General features: G+C 46.6%; 1 protein-coding gene across 5 annotated transcripts in view; it reads right to left on the minus strand.

The window, feature by feature from the left end:
* Positions 1-14,997, minus strand: part of STK11IP (serine/threonine kinase 11 interacting protein) — a 771,273-nt gene that overhangs the window by 126,196 nt on the left and 630,080 nt on the right. For all 5 annotated transcript variants that reach the window (XM_069616954.1, XM_069616950.1, XM_069616952.1 and 2 more), the window contains exon 20: positions 14,593-14,708. In XM_069616954.1, coding sequence (XP_069473055.1) covers positions 14,593-14,708 — 116 coding nt within the window. The remainder of the gene's footprint in view (positions 1-14,592; positions 14,709-14,997) is intronic.

The raw sequence follows: 14,997 nt of genomic DNA on the forward strand, positions 1-14,997 counted from the left end.
AGCAGTGGGAAGGACCACTCTACTACAAACACGTCCCCTAAGGCTACTCTTGGAGGAAATTCCCGCGAGCGGAACCTTTTGCACTTCCGGTTGACACTGGTGGTGAAGAGATCCACTTGAGGGATCCCCCAAAGGGCGAAGATCTCCAGGAGAATCTCCTGAGCCAGCTCCCACTCGTGAGAGACCGTGCTCTGCCTGCTCAGAGCGTCCGCCGCCTCGTTTTCGTCTCCGGCCAGATGAACTACCGAGATCGAAATTTCCTGCTGGATGGCCCAGAACCAGAGCTGCATCGCCTCTCTGCACAGAGGAAGTGACCCTGCCCCCTCCCCCCTTTTTGTTGAGGTAGTGCATGGCCACTGTGTTGTCCATCAGAATAAGGATATTCTTCCCTCGCACAGTCAGCAGAAAAGCCTTCAGGGCAAGCCGGACGGCCCTCAGCTTCAACAGATTGATATGGAGTCTGGATTCCGACCGAGACCAACGACCACTGACTCAACTCGTTGGCATGAGCTCCCCATCCCGTGAGGGACGCGTCCGTCACGATCGTTCTCTCCGGCAGGGTAGCCAAAATGGAGCCCCCCTCAACAGATTGCCTTTGACGGCCCACCACAGAAGATCCTGGGTGACCAGGGCGGCACCTGAACGGGGTCCGACATCCTGCCGGAGGACTGCGACCACTGGAGCTTGAGAGCCCATTGCAGAGATCTCATCCGCAACCTGGCCTCTGGCACCAAAAGAATGCAGGATGCCATGAGGTCGAGCAACCCCAAGAACTTGAACGCCAGGAGACTCTGGGCATGTTGAAACTTGTGCACCATCTGCAGAATGTGATGAGCCCTCACCTGGGGAGGGAAACACTGCCCCAGGGATGTGTCGAGCACTGCTCCGATGTACTGGAGCCACTGGGTTGGCGTCAAGTGGGACTTCTTTAAGTTGAGGGAGAAGCCCAGCCTGTGAAGGGAGTGGCAGGTGACGGACAGATGATCAGGACTTGCTCGGTAGAGCGCGCCCTGATCAAGCAATCGTCCAGGTAGGGGTAGACGTGAACCCCCCCTTTCCTGAGATACGCTGCCCCCACCACGAGCTTGGTGAAAACCCTCGGGGTGGAGGTCAATCCGAACGGCAGGACCCGAAACTGAAAATGCGAGTCGCCAACCGCAAACCTCAGGTACTTTTGTGCTTGGGATGAATCGGCACATGAAAATAAGCGTCCTGGAGGTCGAGAGACACCAACCAGTCCTGAAGTTGAAGGGCCTGGAGGACTTGAGAGAGAGAGAGTAACCATCTTGAACTTGTCCTTCCTGAGGAGTTTGTTCAAACCACGCAAGTCCATGATGGGTCTCAATCCCCCGTCTTTCTTCGGAATCAAAAAATAAGGGGAATACCATCCCTTGTTCCTCTCCGCTACAGGCACCAGTTCTATGGCGCCTTTCTCCAGCAGGGATTTGATTTCCTGCGCAAGGACCAGATCCGCACTCTTCAAAGAGAGATTCCCTGGTTGATTGGTGTGAGGCCTCTGCCGGAAAGGAAGAGAGTAGCCGTGGGCTATGATCTCCAGAACCCACACATCTGAAGTAATGGCGCACCATTTTACAAGATGCTGCGCCAGCCTTCCCCCAACCCGCGAACCATGGGACATGGCCTCATGACTGAGCTGGAGCGGCTGCGGCAGTGCCTGAGGGCAAAGAGGCAACTGCCCGAGCGGCCTTAGCACCTCGAGTACCTTGTTTTCCACCGCTGGTACTCCTACGGTTGCCCCTTTGACTAGCAGCTCCCTTCGATCTACCAAAGGAAGAGTAGTACCGAAAGGAACCTCCCCTCCATTGCTTTCCCCTAGGACGAAAAGGCGGAGGTTGGCGAATTGCAGCGCTCAACGACTTCGCTGCAGCTTTAGAGGTCTGCAGCCTCTCAAGGCTCTCGTCAGCCTTGCTGCCAAAAAGATGTTCACAATCAAAGGTCATGTTGAGGCTTGTACGTCAGGAGCAAACCCGACTTCTGCAACCACGCAAATCTGCGCATTATGGTGCTCACCGCCATGGACCGGCTGACACAATCTGCCATGTCCAGACCCGACTGAACAGATTCACACATGGCATCCTTGCCATCTTGAACGAGGGCAAGAAAAGCATTCCGTTCCTCCCCTTCGGGAATATGTTCAGCCACTAACAAAACAATTCCACAGAGTGTGAGTGAAACGTGCTAAGGCACACACAGAGTTGGCTGCCTGTAAAGCCATACCCCCTGAAGAAAACACTTTCTTCGCCCAGCCAGCAAAACGCTTGTTGTCCCTATCAGGAGGGATGGTAGGGTACGCCGCCTGTTTTGCTGGGGCCGTAGCCGCCTGCACCACCAAACTCTCTGGAGTGGGGTGTGTAGTCAAGGAGCCGGGGTCGCTACTGGCTGGACGGTATTTTTTCGGCAAAGACTTGCTCACTGCCGGGAGACTCTCTGGAGCAGTCCAAGCCGCCGCCACACTTCTTTGCAAGGCCATATGGAATGGCAGTACCGGGTCAGTGGGTGGACCTTGGTCAAGGATATCCGTCAGGTCATCCTGCAGAAAATCCACTGGTGGCGCAGACCACCCAAGTATTCCGTCACCCTCGACATAAGGCGCTGGTACGAGGACTCGGCGTGCGTGCCAGGCTCAGGCCTACCGAACTCAACCTCTGGAGAGGTGTCTAGACCACTGGCGTCATGCAAAGATTGACGCAGGTCTTCTAGCTGGCTATGGCCAGACAAGGGTTTGTCAGGAACCTCTGCAGGAACCATGCCTTCCATCAGACCCTTCATCCACCTTTGAGATGTAGTCCAGAGGCTGGAACAAATCCCTGGATGAGGGCACAGAAAAAGGCTCGAGAACAGGCCTAACTGACTTCTGCAGGGCCTTCCTCAGAGTTTCCACCGATACCCGGGGTACCTCTGGTAAAGCCTCCACAAAAGCGGTCAAGGGCTTCAACAGAATCGGCATCGACGTGGAGCGAGGCGCTGATGACTTCGACACAGGCCTCGAGGGCAGTGCCCCAAGCGTGTCCTTCGATGGCCTCGGCGCCGATGACCTCCTCAAAGGCGGAGCCTCGAGAGAGTCCCTCGACGGACATGGCGCCGGAGGCATCGACGTCTTCGAGGACCGTGCCCTGGAGCGGGCAAGTCTAGAGCGATCCACCTTGTCCGACCGGGACCTCAAAAGGTTCCCGGTGATCGTGCCGACCACCCGAGCCCAAAGGCGTGCCAGCGGTGGCTCTAGCATGTTCCCTGCCAGCTTCTTTCAAAGGCGCGAACGGAGCCGTGCGACTGAAAAATCGCCATCATCTCCTTACGAAATGAATCCCATTCCGCAGGAAAGGAATGCTTGTTGGGACAAGAAACCCGCCGATGGGCGGAGTCCTCGGACGAGGATGGGGAAGGCGACCGGTGACTGTGCTTCCGCGACTGCCTCAAAGAGGCAGAGGAATGGTAGGACCCACTCTGGGATCGAGACCCCCCCGGACTTAAGCCGATGATGCAGAGAGTCGTCTCTCGAATCGTCAGTCAAAACCCCAGCGGCTTGGACACCTTACCAACAGAAAGCTTCTTACATTCCCGCAAGGCCTTCCATGTTAACGACTGGCAATCGTCACAATCATCCGTGGCGTGGTCCTCACCGAGGCACCAGAGACAGGCGTTGTGTGGGTCCGTCAGCGACATCTTGGAACCGCAGTCCCGACACTTCTTGAAACCCAGCCGCGGGGTAGAAGACGAAGACATCTCAAGCTTCACAAACGAACAAGTTCAAAGAACCGAGAGAATAACGCAGAAAAACCGAGACGCGCCGAGTTCTCCGAAGCGAACACGTTTGCAGAAAAAATGGAACTGAGGCTACGGGCGTCGTGCGTCCTACTTCTAACATCCGGTGACGTCAGCTCGACGGAAGTACTCGAGGACAGCGTATCGACATCATCGACACAGGGCGCAGAAAGTTTTCCGAAGCAGCACAGCTGTGGTGATTACTGTCAGATGTGGAATACATCGGAGGACCCAATCCCTTCCAAATGTGAGGCTGACAGCTTGGTAAACATTTTTTTTTATTATTTATTTTTTTATTTATAGTGCAATAGCCAAAATTTGACTTTTAACACATTTCAACACACAATGTAATAACTTGAAGCAATTTAAACAAAAAATAATATTAATCAAAACAGTTTACAAAATTTGAATAAAAAACATACATCATAGAAAAAAGGAAAATAATAAAAGAAATTCTAACCAACACATTTAACAGAAAATCAAATTGTTACCAACTTAAGTTCCTTTAAAATTCTTCCCACCTCAATCGATAAAACCATCTCATTACCAGAAGATAATCTTGCCCAAAAATCATCAGTATTCAAATAAGACTCATTATGAACAAATCTACCAAAAAAACTTGCCCTGATGCTCCAGGTCCCAGGACAGTTAGAAAGTAAATGCTTAATAGTCTGGACTTCAATACTTGAACACCTGTCACATATTGGAACAGTTCCCCCTTCTTTATCTCTGATAGCTAATAATTCCAAGGTAGGGAGTAAATTTAAACGAAATCTCAAAAAGGCAGATCTAAACTAAGGACTAGGGGACTTCTTTAGATAAGCCGGTATAAACGATAAACGTTTATCTAGCAATGTCAAAGAGAGTGATCTTTTACTTCTTTGCATATCATCAATCGTATGAATCCAATCAGCCAATTTCATTTTTTCTTTCACTTTCAGGGTTCTGTAGAAGCAACTCTACATCAGAGTCACAGCCAGACAATAATTCCAAACATGTTAGTTCTAGCCTATGCAGAAAAACATTATTTCCTTGCTTGAGCTCTACAGCAGCTTCCTCAAAGAGGGAGTTCTTGCGGGGGGAATCTAAAATTGACCTATAAAGAGTCATCCACTTCCATGCTAACCATGATCTAAGTGACGACAAGCCAAGCTCGTAGCGCAAGCAGACAATAGGAACACAGTCTGGCAGACCCAACGTACGTTTCCAAATCCTGGATTTAATTACATCCCATTCCAATTCCAAAGCTACAAAGTTGTAATCCAAGCCATATAGAATTATGGGAACTACCTTCCCTGTATAAAATCTTATAAGGGGAAGGATAGTGAATCTGCAAAACTTTGAGTGAATTTATTTCATCTGAGCACCCAATTTGACCAATTTTAGTTCAATAGAAGACAGCAAACTATTCTTAGATGGAAAGGATCTCAATTTGGCTCCTAGATAAGTTAGTTCTGAAACAACCTCTACCTGAGAGTGATCTAACTTCCAAACAAAATTCCTCACTATTTTATTAGGCCTCTTGAATAGGAGAATCTTGGATTTTAGAGGGTTTATTCTTAATTTATTGATCCTGGAATAAGATTCTAAAGCGGATAACAGACGCTGCAGCCCTACTTGTGAATAATCCAGGACTACTACGTCATCAGCGTACGCTAGCCAATTCATTTTTGCATTTCCAATAGAAGGAGATATTAAACCAATATCCTGTAACCAAGCAGCTAGATCCGCCATAAAGAGGATAAAAAGCAGGGGAGCTAGTAAACATCCTTGACGTACCCCTCTAGTTATCCTGATTGGATTGGAAAGCAAACCGGACCTGCCAAGTCTAACCCGCATATAGTTATTAGAATGCAGCTCTCTTAGAATAGAAAGTAAGCCAGGAGGAATTCCCCAGGCACCCAATTATTCCCATAATAGATTCCTATCAACCATATCAAAAGCCTGGGATAGATCAATCCAGGCTCCAAAGAGAGAAGGGCCATCCTTGGTAAAAGACTTTGCAGCAAAGCAGCTCAGGACTAACCCATTCAGTGAGGTAGAAAGACCCTTTCTAAAACCAGATTGCTGCTTCGGAATAATTCCCTTTGTTTTTGCCCAAGATTCTAATTCCCCTAGAATAATGCCCGAAAAGATTTTACTATCGGCGTCTAGGAGAGAAATAGGGTGATAATTGGAGGCCAGTAACCTGTCGCCCTTCTTATAAATAGGAATAACTATTGAATGTTTCCAGGATTCAGGAATTCTCTTTTGGGTAATTATATTATCAAAGAGGGCCTTAAGAACCTTCGCCCACGTAGCTGGGTCCAATTTCAAGATCGAATTACTTAAACCATTCGGACCAGGCGCTCTAGAGGCTGAAGATTTCTTGATTAGCAATTCTATGTCCAGAACGTTAAACTCAAAACACCAACTGGACATTACATCAACAACCGAGCACATGAAGGCCTCAGAGTCATAAACCTTGACAAAATGGTCAGGCCACACCCCCTCTTGAATAATAGAGTCTTGTTTCTGGTGCTGAGTAACCTCATTCAAACCTACCAGTGTCCAAAAGTTTAGAGAATTCCTAAGAGATAGGGCAGAGAGCATTCTCTCCGCATCCTGTTGAAATACGTTTTTCAACATTCCCCATTTTATTAAATAAAAAGGTTGGATAAATGCCTCACTATCCCTACCCTGACTAGGATCTCCCTGCCCAAAATAAAGGGAACCCTAATAAAGGCTATCTTTCCATCAAACTTACATATTTAATAAAGCAATAAGGAAACGCATAGCAGTTCAATTCAACGTTCAATTGAACACAATATAGCAATTTGAAGTCATAATATAACCACAGCTCCTTCTTATGATCTGGGTGAATTCCCTTCACCAGCTTCAAGTTGGATACTGTTCCACAGTTCAAAAGAAAATCCTGGTAAGTATCAACACAGTTCTTTGTAATATCACTTAACAGAAAGTTCCAACATTCGACTTGTATACCAAATAAAACAAGAGGTTGTTTCTCTTCTTGGAATAACAATGAGCCTCAGAGTTATCTTCTTCTCATGGACAAGGCTTGTCCTTGTCAGGATGATTTGCCACAATGGTATATTGCTGAAGAATCTAAACAGAAAGTTCTGACACTTCAATGACATACCAAATATAAATATTCTTTGTCAGGATGATTCATTACAACTGAATACTTCTGAAGAAATGTAACTCCTCTACAGTAGGTGTATACAGTTCTTCTTGGTTAGGACCACTTTATAGCACTTCATCAACTGCCACCTGGTCTACTCTGATACCAGGCATACTTCTTCAAAAGTTGCCAACAGGTATACTCCCCTGCCTGAACAGTGGTTTACAAATACAGAACGTGCTTATGGTAACCAACTTATAACAGCTTCATAGCAACTTCACAATATTCGTTACTTTGTAGCTTTAGACATTTAGCAACTTCTCAGGGAAATCAGATTCACTTTGGTGCTCTTTAATACTCCGCTGCAAATTAGGCTACTCTCCCTCTGAACAACCTCTTTCAGAAGGGCAGCCTTTTTGACACTTTCATTCTCCCACTGCACCAGTAACCGAATACTGATAATGTGAAGGCATCATGAAGCAAGACACAGACAACAGATTCAAAGTTCAAACAAAAGCTCTTTATTAACTTAAATGTCAGGATGGTGCTTGCCCTATACTAAGGTGGAGTTTCCCTACCTAAATAAAACTAAGCATAGTCTGAGTCAGTAAGTTCAACTTAAATGTCTGTGTCCAAAACCTATGCTTGCCCTCACAACTAAAGCTAAACAATGCGGAGGGTTGTCAGCAACCAACCTAACCGTGTTCAAAGTAAAGTTCCGAGCTTCTTCCAGCTTCAGGCTTTCTTAGCTCTTCCCCAACTCAAAAGTCCCATAAAATGGTCTCAGGGTTCCCTTCCCCAAGTTTAACACAGTTCCACAGGGCTTCAAATTCACTGCCTTTTATTTCTGTCACTTGCACAACTTTTAGGCCGACCAGCCTCAGCCTCTTGACTCCTTTTGGTTCACTCCAAGAAATGGTCCACCCACCACAGGTTGCGCAACCGATGACCCTTGGCACGTTACGACAGTTCATACTTTCTCATTGGACTTTCTGGACAACACAGATTTCCTTTCTGCATCGGTGTCATAACTCTACTTATTCTTCTGATGCACTTTGATGGCCTTTTGTCTTATCAACATGTGACTCAAACACTTTCCTTTGTGGTATTTCTTCTGGTTACCACCTTGCTTCCGCACTATCAAATAGCGTGTCTTGGTTTGTGCAATTATCCACTTGGTTTGCAAATGCGGTTTCTTTAACTGTCTCGTTCACAAAATGCTCTTCATGTTTCGTTTAATTCATACGATATTCTCATATCTTTTCTATAATTCAGCATTCAAACGTATTCTTGCTTGGCACCTTGTTCAGTATTCAATCATCCGTATTTGGTCTTCAAACCCATTCATTATTATTCAAAAACGTATCTCGTGCTTCGCAAATTGTTCAGTATTCAATAGTTTACTTTTCCAGTCTCCAAATCCATTTGTCTTTCATTCAAGTTTGTTCGGCCTCCGCTGTCACCCCCATGCCCCTGGAGCGCCCCAGTCTGAGTGAACCTTCCCAGTCACCCACTGGTGTGTGGCCGCTCCTCCGGGTGCACTGGTCTCATTCGCAGGTTCTCCTTTGCTCCTCTTGCCCTCCAGAGGGTCTGCGGTGAGCAGCGCTTACTCTATCTGGTCTTTCCTGCAGCGGTTGGCGACTTCTCCGTGTTCTCCACTCTCAACGGGGAACACACAGCAATGGACTATGTCCAGCTTCTAACCCTGTCGTGGCCCACAGTGCATGTGTGAATACTGTCACTTGCCTGACCATAATCATTGAGACATGCCTGACAATACTTAAGGCCTCTTTCTAGTCTCGGTAAAAGTGGTAAAGTGAGCTGTTAATGTTCACTACTCTGTCGCCTCTTCCTCATCCAAGTACTTTGCTAGTATGAATGTGTAAAAATGAGAGGAGAGGACTCATAATAGCCCATGAAGGCAGGGGGAGGGTAAAGTTGTTTCTTATTAGTAAAAGGGGGGATACCATGTCTCGCCGGCAGATACCCTCTCCCAAATCCCAAAGGACCTTCCACCCAGATGGTCCTCCCTCGCATCTCCACCCCCGAGGGTCAGGATCCAAAAGCGATGGCCTTTCCCTGCCCACGTGAGCAGAGGATCCAAGGGGAGTAGGTGTGAGGATGCCCTCAGGTTTCTCACAATAAGGAAAGTCTTTTTCTGTTCCTTTGTTGGCTTTGACAAGGTGTGTTTATATCAGCCTTTATATGTTTCACAAAACATTTATGGCAAATTTCACAACCCTTGTGTCTCCCATTACTCGCTTTCCACCTTTTGCAACATCTGTTGGGCTTGTATTGCTTAGGATTTAGTTTCTCTTGGCTTGGGTAGTGGCTTGGGTAATGGTTGTATGTCTCAGCTTTTCACAATATTTCGCCACCAGGGTGTTGGCTTTTCCATAAATTCACGTGCTAAAATGTGGTCCCTTGGTTTCACTGAATACAACTTATAATGATTTTTGATAGTTCAGTATTTGAAAATACTACAAATACTTCTTTCACTCATACGCAAGTGAAACTGCCTGCCTGGAACACGCAAGAAGTCTCGGAGTGCTACGGAGTCACTTGCAACATGTGAATTAACTGGGTAAGTCGCTTCGCTCCCGATACTCTCGGCATTCGCAGGTCTTCTGCTGCAGTGGCCCCCTGCAACCTGGCGAACAGCTACTCCTGGTCCGCTTTCGCCTGCAGTACTAGGAGCTTTGTTCACTGCTGAGTCTCTCTGGGGCATGCTAGCCACTAGCGACCCCCTAAAGAGTGAAAACCTCCCTCGCTGCTTGCGCTTCCCACTGCGCTGCCTCTGCACACTAGGCCTTCTAAGGGCAAGCGTCCCTTCCGCACGCAATTGGGACAACTGGAGGCATAGACCCTTTCCAGACCAGCCGCTGTCTTTGGCTTCACATTGGACCCGGCATCGTCTCTCTCCCTCCAGTCCAGACCATGGCTGCATACATGGTCTGCACTGCTCTTCCTGCTCGCTCTGACAACAGCTTCTTCCTCCAATGCCTGCACCTGAAGGGGCTTTTTAAATCTCCCAGTCTCCCTCAGGTGTGGATCACTTACATAAAGGAAGTGACCACTCCTGCAACATTGTTCTTCCGTAGCCCTCTTCCACGTTTCCAGTACTTGGTTACTTAGGGAATTATGGGACAGTACGTAGTAACAAAGTTAGTACTTCCCACATCTTCGGTTTGCCTCTGAGAATGGCTTGAGACTGCAGAGCTGACAAAATATGTGTTACTGGGCAAAGGTTGTAGGTAAACGCCAATCATGATCCCAAATCAGACAATTGAGTTGGTTCATGAGTACGAGTACCTTGGGATTTGGTTTGATCTCAAGGGCAAGTATTCTGAGCTAATAGTTGACAAAAGTTGTAAAGCCACTGTCCTTACTGCTCGAATTAGGACATTTGTATACGGAAGAGCAGGCTATAGTTTCCAAGGGATCATAACATTATACAAATAGAGCTTTTGCCACGTCATATTGTACGGTTTAGAGGCAGTAGGTATGGATGATTCCCATTGGTAAATTTTGGCTGAACATTTTTAACCTTTAACAAGCCGTCTCTTTAGAACTACTGCAGCTAGAATTGGGTTTAAGTCTTTGGCCGGTACTGTCCGTAGAAAGCAGGGAGTCCTGTATATTAAAGCAGCTCCAGACCCAAAATGTCTGTTGAAAATGGTATGGGGAAGGTTATGATGAAAAAAAGGGGAGACAAAGTGGCCAACCTGTATATAGTTGCGACTAAGCTGTTTAAGATGATTGATTGGACCCCTGATTGGAGACATGATTTTCACAGGTTAAAAACTGAATTTGAGCAAAAATCTGACCAATGGGTCTGGCGGTTGAATTTTGAACATATAGCAGCTCTTACGAGGTATCGGGAATATAGTAAAGTGCAATATGTCTACTTGAGGCCAGAAAGATCTCATGATTTGCCCTTCAGGAGCTGTTAGACGATTTATCCTATTAATGAGAATAAATCAACTCAACATGTTAACTAATTGGCCCTCAGCTGCATATTTCACACGAGCATCGTTCTGTTGAATTTGTAAATTACCCAGTCTACAGGAAACGATTCAGCATGTGTGGACCTCATGCAAAGAAATGTGCATTTTATATATGACCAAGTTATCCAGATGTGTACATAATTATGAATTCATCTGTAGTAACAAATGATTGCCTACATTCTGGTAATATTGCACTATATTTAGCTTTATTTAAAATCTGGCAGGTCATTGAAAAAAGGGCAGTGTGAACGCGGACAGGGGTAAACTTGGTTTGAGAGCAGAGTGGAATGTAGTGCATGATAGCCACAGTGTTTTCTGTGTATAATATGGTTGGTTGTACATATGTCTCGAATTCTCATATTATAAGCTGTAGAGGTTTCTTGATTATAATAAATGCTATGTTTTTTCCCCACAGTTATATTTTAATTGTTTTTATAGAATGTTAACAGTCTTTCTTTTTATATATCTATGTATTTCTGTGAAAAGTTCTATGGAACTGATACACATTAAATCCAAAAATAAAAAAAGTTAAACCTTTGAGAAGCTGAACACGTGTGGGAGCCCCTCTACTAAGAACGAACATGGGTCAAATACCTTGTTCTATGTAATTTCTTCCACTCAGTAGGGTCTACAACGACGTTTTAGCTCACTGGATACTACACAGAAAAGAAATATCCATTTGCATATCAGTCTGGTCCCACCCACAAGAGCAGTCCAGCACTGAAAATGCAGCTCAATTCTTCTCTGGACAAGAATGCCATCAGAAAAAAGTGGTTGTAGACACTCCAGAGTGGGCAGCGTCCCATAGACAGGTTATTTGTCGGTGTTCGTTCACAGTGAGTGAAGGTGCTCCCAGACCAGTTTGTGTACTATGAGAAACTGCATGACCATAGGGCTGCGAAACATGAACTGAAACGATGAAGAGGACGGCCAATAACCTTTAACTCTACCATCAGTCGAGGAGTGGAAGAGGAAGGGCTTGAGCTCTTTCCAGAGGTTCCAGAGTCTTGGAGCGAAGACTGAGAATGCTTGCATTCTGGTTCTTTCATTCCTGGACTGTCGTAATTCAGGTCTGGACATTTCCTTACTTCTGGTAGGTACAGACCTTCAGAGATGCAGAGTTTCTCAGTGCGACAGCTTGGGGACTTCAGGGTGACAGCCTTGTAGATCATGCAACAGGATTTGAAGATGATACAGGCTTGCAGTGGGAGCCAGTGCAGTACGATGAGGGTTGGGGTGATGGGGTTGAATTTGCAATGTCCTTTAATGTGTCTGAAGGGCACATTTAAGGGGTGCCAGGGTAGTCGCTGCAAGGCCTCGCAAAGGACATTGCCACCATCCAGGTGTGAGAGGACCAAGGCTTGGACAGCAGATCTGAAGTTGTTTTCTGGGATGAAGGGCTTGATTTTTCGCAGGAGAGAAAGTTGGTACCAGACCGTTTGGGTGTTCGGTGCCACCGATTGCACAGAGGAGGATATGGACCACAGCACCAGGACATGATGACCTCCTTTGGCACCATCCCACAATTAATGAATCTAGTATGCTACTGTACCGGAACCATTCAAGGCACTTCACCCCAAGTGTCCTGATGCAAAAACATTTCTTCCATTGCCGCTGTCTTTTATTCCTATCTAGCATGGAGCCATAGGGAATGCCGTAGGCCTAGAGCCAGCTCTGGCCACTGGAGTGGCATATGCAGCCAGGCACATAGGAGTCGAAGGGTCAGGTCTATATTTTTGTGATAAATTCTAATGAACAGCCAGCATGGAAGCAGGCCTGCTCCAAGTTTGCATTAAATTATTTATTAAAGCCCCATTAAAGGCCAACAATGTCGTCTTCTATTAGTCAGGGTGTGCCTCTTGTTTCACTGAAGGAGCTGCTAAATCCAGAAAAAGAACAGTGCTAGAAATAACACCCCTGAAGGAACCAAGGTTTGGCCCCAGGGTTGATATGGCCATGGTTCCAATCTCCAAAGCCACTTGCCTATCTCGGATCCTCTGGAAACTGGACCAAGAAAACAAAAACGTACTCCATGCCAAATTCCTCCGACAGGACATTTCGCCAAAGGATGCACATTGTTAAAACCCACAGGGGGACATCTGCACACTCGTCCTTAACAAAAATGCAATAAAATCCAGAAAAGGTTTGTCTGTCCTAGAGCAGGTAACGGGACTCTTCATCCCCAAGTTTGGGCATAAACTGCTCTGCTGGAACAGGCTGCACCAGACCAAATAGCTCACCAGACCAAATAGCTCAGTTTAGAGTAAACTGGCTTCTGCAGCGCATTGCACAGAGGAGAATATGCAAAGCAGCACCAGGACAAGACGACCCCTCTGGCACCAGCTCTCCCAGCATCACACGGATCTGAGCACTTGGGAATAGGTGCTGTGTGGTTTTTAAGTTCCTGGTGCCATCATTAGCAGGTGCAGCAGGGACCACAGGAGGAATGAGTGAGGAAGGAGCCTGCTTAACTACCTTCAGGATAGCTCAACAAAGGGCCTCCAAACTATACGGTGTGGAAGATGATGTAGGGAAAGAGTCTGGACCCAGAAATTGCTTACACAAGCCGGAGCACAGGATCGCATGCATTCTCGAAGAGGAAGCGTGGGTTCTGGAAAATCCTGAAGAGTGGGCCGGGGCATGTGTCTCAGACAGTGATATTTTTAGGTCTGGGAGCCTCCCGAGCGGATTTCTCAGTAGTGGTGGTCCTTGGTAAGGGCCAGAAAATGTTTTCCCGTGCACTCCATCACCACCGTCAGACACATGGCGCAAGACGACCTGCATTCTTCCATGTCAGTCCTTCATGGGGCAACACGAACACACGTGTCAGAGAAACCCGCCACACTCCTTGAAGGGCTTTACACATGATTGATGATGAGACAAGTCAAAATCAAAAGAGTGACTGTTCCAAACTACAGTCGACTGCGAAAAAAAGAAAGCGGAAACGGGTTGGCAGCTCCAGCTTACATATGGATATCATCACTTAAACCGCAAAAGGGTGTCTCTGAGCCATGTTGGATTTGTCTAGGAGATCCAGAATGCATCTGAAGTGGATTTCAAAGACAAGGAAACTGGGATAAGAATTTTCACATTAGAAATATCGGCACAGATGCGATATACATATGCCCTGTCAATTAAGCTTTAATGGGGCATCTAGTAGTCCAAAAAAGCCACCAAACCCCAGAAAATAAGAGCCAGGAAGTCAAAGACTCACGTGGCTGGATCTGTGCTTGTGGATTTTTTGCAAGAGGGCCCCAAATATTCTTACATACGCTCGTAGTATTTTTAAGTGTTCTTCAATGTCTCATGGAGTCCCTGGACTGCACTGTCTGGGAACAGACAGGGGCTTTTACAAATGCAGTTGCTATTTTGCCCCAGTATTTATTCTAAGGGTCATAAAACGGAAGCCAGTTTTTAACCTTGGACACGTAGGACTGCGTCTTCCTAGATGTTAACTGAAGCCTGTACCTCTGATGTGACTTCCTGCGATGTTCCTGTGTAGTCAAATGTTATGGGCAGTACATTCTTCTCTTACCATGACCCAACAAACCCCTAGACCTACCATATGCCACACTGCTGAACAGGGGCAGTAGGCACAGGAGATACCGAGGGAACAAGAGGCAATAGGAAGACTGAAGCATTCATTGAAACAGCATAGCTTTGGATGATCATCTCCCTTACCTTTAGGAAACACTGGAATTCCTCCATGTTGTCTTCAAACACCTCCATGTCCAGATAGAGCTTCAGTCTGTGATCCACGGTGCGGAAATCGTTCATACGCAGCATGAAGTTCATGGCTGAGGGGGAGAAATCAGAACAAGGACAGGTGGGCAACATCTTCAAAAAATCATCCATGCTCATGCCCCACTCTCCCTCTACAGTGACACATTACTAAAGCTAAAATTGCTCAATCGTTTGCTGAAAGTGCCTTACCAGTGGGTGCAAAAAGCAGGGGCCTGCAAACTGTGGCACGCAAGATGTTTTGGGCTACAGAATCCACCCATCCATAACCATAATTACCTTGTCCCTGTTGAACTACTGTATGCAATCCTTATGTACGTATCCCTGCCCAACCTAGCACCCGCT

This window comes from Ambystoma mexicanum, chromosome 9, assembly GCF_040938575.1.
Source record: "Ambystoma mexicanum isolate Mex_15411 chromosome 9, UKY_AmexF1_1, whole genome shotgun sequence".
Taxonomy (NCBI): Eukaryota; Metazoa; Chordata; class Amphibia; order Caudata; family Ambystomatidae; genus Ambystoma; species Ambystoma mexicanum.